Here is an 8,710-nt window from a genome sequence, read left to right on the forward strand (position 1 = left end):
GTTAAAATAACTTAGCCACAACAAAGTAATTACCTTTATACCAAACTGCTTAGTGATAGCTATTCCGACGCTCGTAGGGCGAACGGCCGGACCAACGTCGCCGAGAAATTTCTTGTACAACATACCTAAAATATATGGTGTTGCTTGTCGGGATCGATTAGAACGCTCTGTGCAGGAACATGTATGCTTCGAATCGTAAATACCAACATAAAACCCCTTGGATTCTCCTTGGGTAGAAGCACAAACTCTCCTGAGAAATCCATCAACCCAACACTTAACAACGTATGATGTCGGGGTTGATGTTTCTACATCAAAATCAAATTTATACCTCACTGTAAGAAGTTTCAGTCGTCTCTCCAAATCGTCTTTACTATCGTATCGTTGACCTACCGCAATGTCTATCGACGACATCTCCAAACTTAGAACCTCCAGATTTCCTTTAGATCCGCTCATTGAGAAGTTCTGATATCTCTTCTTAGGAGGTAGCGTTGGTGAATCTTCGTCATCTGTAGGAGACTCACCGTATGAGCTGAAGTTATCATCTTCAGATGACGCACCGTCTGAATCGTCGAACATATCAAATTGGCTTTCAAATTCATCATCTTCTTCGTTTTCTTTGTTTTCTCCGCCTATTTCATCTTCTCCGACTACGTCATGTTTTTCTCCTTCGACATTACTAGAGCAGTCATTCTCATTGTCCTCTTGTTCCTTCTCCAAACTGCAACCATCGTAACTCCCACTGTAATTTTCGTCTCTGGACTCAACTACTGAAGCTTCTGCTTCTGCTTCTGCTTCTGAGCTAAAGCTCAAAAATGTTTTACTCTTCTCTCTTGCTCTGTTCTCCGTAATCTCCACACAGAGACGTAGTTGTTCAATTTTCTTCAGGCTTAGAAAACCTTGCAATTGTCGAGTATTGGACACGTAAACTGGTGGAGTGTCGTGCGCCATCGTTTTCAATACTTTATTCGAGAACATGTAGCTAAGCTGAATATGATCCTTCAAATCATTCAATCCGTAATCATCGAGAACAGACTTTGCGAAATATTCATGTGTTGTTTTCTCATTTAAATGAAGAACTTTACACCCTCTACAGTCGACGTTGAATACATATTTGTTTTTCTTAATCCAGTTACCGGAAACAATAATTACCGGATCCATAACCAACTGAGAAAGATGAAGACGATAAATAACTAAGATGAAGAAGAACATGAACAGTCTCATAAAGAAAGTAATAAATTTCGTTCGTTAGTGATGACATGGCAAGGAGTTTGTTGACATGGCGGATTCCGAGTCTTTATCTTGGATTTTTTTACAAAACTCAGCCAAAAAGTTAATATTACCTCAGCCTTTAAGTAACAATAACTCGGCTATCACGTATTTAATTAACCCAGTCATGTCGTATTTAATAACACTCCAACAAAATATCTCATTCATTATGAAATTAAAACTCAGCCGTAATTGAAGAGAACCATTTTTACAAAAATCAGCCGTAATTAAAAGACAACAACCCAACCATAATGTAAAATATAAACCAGCCGTAATAATGTCACAGCAAAGAACATAAAAAGAGAAAAGATTCTGATAGAATACATCTTTGATCCAGAAACAGCGGTTACACATTTTGTCACCCTTACTGTTTTCAATGTACCACAAGACCCAATCTCGCTCCATAACAGGATCACATTGGCAACTATAGAACGAAGGAACAACGGTTGAAATGAACTCGTCCCTCTTTGCCATAAACTCGTCACTGTGCGACAAACCCCATGCCCATTTTAGAGATCGAACTAGTTTCCCGATCCTGACAACAGATTCCCTCGTAAAACGAGCAAAATACTCTTCATCACCCCAAAATATTTTTCTAGTCATTGCGTATGTATACACAGCACGCTCATATCCTTCATCCGCTGCAAGCTTCATGAAAGCAAGTCCTTCTTCCTGAAGGTTAAATGTGAAGAAAAACTGTACACCCTTCATATAAAGCGTGCTTGGATTTCTCTCTGCGTAGCAAGTTTTAAACAACTCAGGAGGCATATTGAGTCTCCTGGGAACGGATAACACATCGTAAAAATGGTTTACCCTGCTCCGCTCTGCTAACGCCTTCATCGTCTTGCACGATGCTCTTAGGCCATAGAGATCTGTGAAGGAGTTACCGGCCACACATTCAACCACTAACGCCTGAATCTCTTCAGGCAATTCTAGTATCGGGAAATAATCCATTAATGTAACGTTCATATAACTAAGCAATGATATTTGACATAACTCAGCCATGTTGTTTAATATAACATCGACGCCTTCGTAGAGATCGAGACGGTAATACTTTATTATTTAACTCATAATACAACTCAGCCATTAATATTAACATAACTCAGCCGCTAATATTTTGGGTTTTATCATGGCCCATCGAGATTTAGGATTGATACTTTGGGACGGCTGAGTTTGGAAAATACGGCTCAGAACTAATATCGAGGCTTTTATAACATCGAGACGATACTTTAGTATTTAAAAACTTATTTAACATTCACGGTAATCCTTTTTTATTATATTAAACGCCTTATAATAATGGGACGTTTCGTCTTTCTTGATTTGACGGCTCAGAACTAATATCGATGCCATTTATAACATGGAGACGATAATCACGAGGAGTTTAAAAAGTTAAATAAGGCAGAAATTAACGATAACTCAGTCGTAATACGAAAACATTAAAATCCATACCTCAGCTGTTATACTAATCAAGAAAACCCAATATAATCGTAACATGTTTATATAACTCAGTCGTAATGTAAAACATTAATACCCAAAACCTAGTCGTAATACAAAACATTAAAACCCAATTCTTTTCATCGTCTCTCTTGCTCTGTCATTCCAATTCATTTCGTCATCCTTGTTCTCCGTAAACTGGTGGAGTGTCGTTCGTTGAATACATATCTGTTGTTGCGAATTCAATCTGCTGTTCTCAATTCATTCAATATGTAATCATCGAGTACATACTTTGCGAATTCTTCATGTTTTGTTTTCTCATTTAAATGCAGAACTCTACACTCTCTATTGTCGGCGTTGAATACATATCTGTTACCATAAACATTAATTACCGGATCCATAAGATCTCGGAGAAAGATGAAGAATAAGTTGAAGAAGATAGATATATATATAGATAAAGAAAATGAAGAAAAAAGATGAACAGACAGACAAACGTAGTTGTAAAGTAGTTCGTTAGCAATGACATGGTAAATCCGAGTTGATGACATGGCGGATGACATGGAAAATCGGTTAATCAGCCGACAAACAAATATATAACTCAGCCTCCGTAAATCAGCTCTCATTTACGATGTAAGTCAGCCGAACCATGGAATATTTCAGTAATTAATCTTTTGATCCTTAATCAGCCGTAATTAGGATGAAAAACGATAAATCAGCCGTATCATCACATTGATCAGCCGTCAAACGAATGATATTCTAGTAATTAATCTTTTGCTAATAAGTCAGCCGTAACCGAGCTGAGTTTACTGTTAATCCATCCTATTACGGCTGACTAATCATAAACTCAGCCGTAACAACATCACATTAGTCAGCCGTAAATTATATAACTGAGCCAGTCGATATTCATTAACTCAGCTGGGGAAACATAACTCAGCCGTCTCTTAGTTACAACTCAGCCAAATTTTCCATAAAACAAACCACCGATGTATAAGTCAGCCATAACCTTTGTCTGTAAATCAGCCTTTATCTCATAAATCAGCCATATTTTTGTAATTCAGCCGTACCGTCTGGCTGACTTATGTTCTTAAGTCAGCCTTTTCCTCTTAACTCAGCCGCGTTTGTTTATTCAGCCGACATGTAGATATAAATCAGCCGTAACGACGTATGTAGCGAATTACGGCTAGCTTAATGAAAACACGGAACATAATTCCTACGTGACGCCGGGTTTTTGCTTATGTGACAGCGAAAAGTAATGGCATTCCTGTAAATATTTTTTTCTCATAATGTAAAAAAAACGCTTGGTATTTAAAAAATGCCAGTAATAAAAAAAATATTTGTATGGTTCTAGTCAATTGTCCTAAAATATTGTATATTTGAGTAAACTTCCCTTGATTAAAAGTGGAAGAAGTCAACGTCTCTGTTTTCAAGAAATGCAAGACGAAAGACTTAACATGCACACACAAACTATATTTTAGATTGCTAACAAAAAAAAACACTATACTTTAGGTTTAGCAAATTTAGCCCAAAATTTAGCAAAAACCAAATTATGTGACATAACCGGCGATAATCTGTTAAACCGACGAACCAGCGAATTCGATTCAAACTTGTCTGTTACAATCTGTATCATAACCAGCGAAAATCCAAGCACTGATTGAGAACATAGAGACATATAAAAATTCAGATACTTAACTTGAGTAGCCAAAGAGCAAATAGCTAACCACCAGCAACACATATAGACTCAGTAGTAAGTGTTGTAGTAAGAGGAGGAGCAGCAGCAGCAGCTTGCTGGACCGGTGCAGCCACTGGTGCTGTAGCTGCAGTAGTTGGGTATGCCTGAAGTTTTTCAAATAAATAATTAGTCCATTAGTTGATGAAATGAAACAACTCTTAATCAAACAAACTGGGGCTAGCTTAATAACTGTTAAAAATAATCGATTACCTGATTAGGATGCGCGCAATAAGCAGTGTCTTCTGGCACTGTTGTTGGTGTTTGTGAAGCAGCATAGCCAGCAGGCTAGCCCATTTTGAGACACAAACAAATAGAGTATGCTTGGAAACTTTCTCACAGTTCAAGCATTGTTCATCAAAACTTAAGTGTGATGAAGCTGCTTGTGTTCTTAACTTGGCGGCTTTTCCATTCATGACTCATCTCTTAACTAAACTATATACAAAAATTATTTCTACAATCAAGAACTATTTGAAGAGTTGATAAATTAAAAACAGTTTCGTGTATATATATAATATATGTATGTACCTAGACTGCTGTTTTAGATGGTTCTCATAAGCGCTGCAATTCTTCCATATTTGATGTGGCCTGTTACTATAATGTTTTCAACCTATCTAGAAACAACATGAGAATGACGCAATCTCCTTTTTCCAAGTCCAATTCGTTTTCTGAAGCAGCTGAGAATGGATGAGTCACCTGTCCATATGATAGAACGAACACGTTTTTTATGAAGAGTATTTTTCATTCTCTTAGATAAGAGATGATGATATTTCCACAAGATAAAAACTTACCTCAGCTAGAAAGTATGATGTTTTCTCTGTTAGAATCGAAGGAGCAGCAGATTGTTGTGTTGTTCCTCGGTTACTAACTAAGAAACACAGCACGCCAAAACAATGTGAGTTTTGATGATGAGATTCAGATATGAAAACTATACATCAATCACTAACCTCTCGGCTTCAATGTCACTTAGGACGGCGGCTATTCTGAAATGACAGTTCTTCTCCCTTCGACCTTGAGCTTGAGTAGAATAAGCAATATATGGTTAAAACAACAGAGAATACGAAAACTGAAGTGTATGTGTTTAAACATACCATGGCCACAAGCCTCTGGAAGCTAAGTCTTATGTCGCTGTGATTCAATATCAGCCAGTTCAGAAGTGGCTTCGCTTCCGCTAGTTGAAGCTTTGCAAGGCTTTCTTAGCCGGATCTTCTCTTACACACACTTGCCTACTTGAATCTTTGTCTGCATGTTTTCTTTCTGAAATTTCAACTCACATTACAATATTAGACAGCATCATGATCATTGTCAGAAGATTACATGTGTCTCTGCCGCTAGTATCATGCGGCTTTAACATGTAAGAAAGTAACGAAATGACAAAGATGTAAAATTAACAACTGCGAGGAAAATCTTCAGAAGGAAAATATAAACAACAATGCAATTATATCCCTTCTCATACCTGTTCATATCAAAAAATGTATCAAACGGAAACAGTGCTCCGATTCAGCTAAGCCAGGGCCCATGGGGAGACGGTTTTAAAGATTGAGCAACTGGAGCCTTCCCAGTGGATTTTGCCGAATAGGTCGTCATTGACTGATGAGATTTTCAGGTAAATTTTGGAGGTTTCGTGAGTTTTTGTGTGGAGTAGGGAATGGAAATAAAGGTTTATATAACCTCAAAAACGAAAGGAACACGTACGATAGCATGTCTTTTGATTGATTGAGTAAATAGGGGGTTTAATATGAAAGAGTGGGTGGATCAAGCGTTACTAAAGACAAAACGTTGAAGGTATGAATCGTCAAAGGTTCTCCGAAGAAGAATTCACGCATTTAACCTTTGCTGTCGACGAATAGACTGGACCAAAGGATGGGCCTGAGAGTTTATAATACAAAGTGGGCCAAATACAATTTCCTAATGGGGTAAATATTATGTGCGTGAAGTTTTTAAATGAACTGAAATAGAAAGTGACATGGCAGATTAGAGTCTTCTGATTGGTTGATTATTTAATCCCACATGGACATACTCTCCTTTGAGCATATCTCCCTTTTAGTATTGTTAGATATCGTATCAATAATGTAACAGATCTGTGACCAAAATGATTAGTATCAAAATTTAGTCACAATATCTCTATTTTTTTTGTAGTGAAGTCTTGAACTCTTCCCCATCTGGCAAGGCTCACAAATGGAGGTGGATCTGCTTTTATTGACTAAGATTTCCTTGCTGTTTTGTAGTTGTTGGAGAATCCTTGGATTGGCATGTCCAAGAAGGTGATGCCACACACTGTCCGAAGCTGCCTGCTGACGATTTGAGAAGAAACATCACCAGGAGACTCCAACATATAGAGACCATTACGCATGTTTCCCTTGGACACCACCTTCTGAGTGGTGAGATCAATCACACAAACTTTCTTAGCATAAAAAAATACTCCACAAGAGTAGTCATCACACAATTTAGATACTGGCAACAACGACTTTTGTATCGCAGGGCAGACCAAGACTTCAGAGAGTGGAATAGTACCTGACGGTGATGTAAGGGTTGTAGAACCAGTGTGGGTGATGGGAACGAACGTGCCATCAGCTACCATGAGAGTATCAGTTCCTTCATATGGAGAGACAGACTGAAGACCATTGGTGTTATGTAACGTGAGCAGTGGCTCCTATGTCTGTGTACCATTCCTTGCCGCCTGAGATCTGAAGAGAGGCAAAGGGCTGAGCAGCATCCTGACTCTAGTAATTGTTATCGAACCTATTGTAGCATTTTAGAGTTGTGTGCCCAACTCTGCCACAAATCTGACATGTGGGTCGATTTCCAGGGTTTGTAGGAGTTGACTGATGTTGTGTGAAGCCTCGTCCTCTGGTTGTGTAGCCACCTCTACCCCGGTTATGTTGATATCCACGACCTCTCTAGTTCTGGAAACCACCATAGGACTGTTGTTGAGAGTGAATGTCGAATGCTTCATGTGGGGTGACGGTGGGAGTTTCTTCGTAGGAGAGGAGCTTGGAATCATATCCTTGGACCTCTGACACAACATCATTGAAGGTAGGAAAGGGAAAATTTGTAAGGGAGCTCTGTATCACCGTTGTGATAGGGTAATATTCTCTACTTAGACCATTTAGAAACCAAAAGATTTTCATGGATTCACCTATGGGTTTCCCAATGGCGTTAAGTGAGTCACATATCGCTTTAAAGTCTCTGTAGTAGACTGACAAAGTTTTGTCCTTTTTGGTGAGGAGTTGCAAGCTACGACAGAGGGAGAACTCTCTTGCAAGGGAGCTTTTGTTGAAGTGATCCGCTAGGAAGATCTATACATCGCTAGAGCGTGCGAGCGTGTGGACCGAGCTGAGAACCTCTTCAGACAAGGTACCAAATATCTACGAACGGACAAGTTGATCAGTGCAGACACCATTGTTCATACTGTGGGTTTGGTTCTTCTGTAGGGACCTCATTGATGATGACAGTACGGGTTTGAGCCGGAGGTGGAGAAGCGTCGTTAACAAAGCCGAGGAGCTTCTGGCTGGAGAGCAGGGACTCGATCTGCGTCTTCCATAGCAGGTAATTGCTATCAGTAAGCTTGAGAGTGACACAACCTAGGACATGAACATTGCTAGGAAAGGGGTAGGGGTTGAGTGGATCGGCCATTGTTAATACTTGTTAAGGTTACAATTGCTATGATACCGTGTGAATGTTTAGAGAAAGATGAAACTTTGAACTTTGAATCTTACTTCTTCAGTAGTTTACTAAGAGACTATTACAATGTATTTATGCTTAGCTTAGGAAGGATCTAGAAATGCTCTTAACCTTATCCTTAGCTAGCTGTTAAAGTCATCTTGATTGACAGACTGTAATATGCCAAATCTGTTACTAAGGAGAGATTCATTTTGCTTTGTAGGTACAGAAAACTGAAAATTTCTTGGTTTTACTTGAGGAACCGAAGTGGACTTCTCAGCTGGGCCTATGTTAACTGAAGTTGGGCTTGTAGCTTTGGGCTTCGTTACTGGATCATCTACACTTTGGTGAGCAATAAAGGCGATGAGTAATTCTCCTTTGGTAATTTATATTTATCTTGGATGTCTAATTTTTCCCAGGTTTGTAGAGCTCTGTTTGTAATTGCTAAGGTTTGTTTTAATGATCATTATTAATGAAAAAGAGAAAGAGAGAGACAGGGAGACAGAAGTGATGGAGGGGAGAGGCATGTTCTAACGAGGGTTGGGTTAGTTTTTATTTGGTTAATTTTTTTTGGTTTACGTGTTTCCATTTTGGTTTAGGTACTAAACCAATTTTGGTAGG

General features: G+C 38.8%; 1 protein-coding gene across 2 annotated transcripts; it reads right to left on the reverse strand.

The window, feature by feature from the left end:
* Nucleotides 1-1,166: 1,166 nt before the first annotated feature.
* Nucleotides 1,167-8,215, reverse strand: LOC106365275. Of its 2 annotated transcripts, XM_048761853.1 has the most exons (7): nucleotides 5,883-8,215; nucleotides 5,518-5,683; nucleotides 5,374-5,443; nucleotides 5,218-5,294; nucleotides 4,955-5,122; nucleotides 4,640-4,861; nucleotides 1,167-4,533 (listed from the first exon to the last, which is right to left on the reverse strand). In XM_048761853.1, the coding sequence occupies exon 7, from the start codon at nucleotides 2,269-2,271 to the stop codon at nucleotides 1,342-1,344; it is 930 nt and encodes a 309-aa protein (XP_048617810.1). In that variant the 5' UTR covers nucleotides 2,272-4,533; nucleotides 4,640-4,861; nucleotides 4,955-5,122; nucleotides 5,218-5,294; nucleotides 5,374-5,443; nucleotides 5,518-5,683; nucleotides 5,883-8,215; the 3' UTR covers nucleotides 1,167-1,341. The 2 variants fall into 2 exon arrangements, with proteins under 2 accessions (XP_048617810.1, XP_048617809.1); XM_048761852.1 differs by having other exon boundaries at nucleotides 5,518-8,215.
* Nucleotides 8,216-8,710: the final 495 nt, after the last annotated feature.

The sequence above is a fragment of the Brassica napus genome, chromosome C7 (assembly GCF_020379485.1).
Source record: "Brassica napus cultivar Da-Ae chromosome C7, Da-Ae, whole genome shotgun sequence".
Taxonomy (NCBI): Eukaryota; Viridiplantae; Streptophyta; class Magnoliopsida; order Brassicales; family Brassicaceae; genus Brassica; species Brassica napus.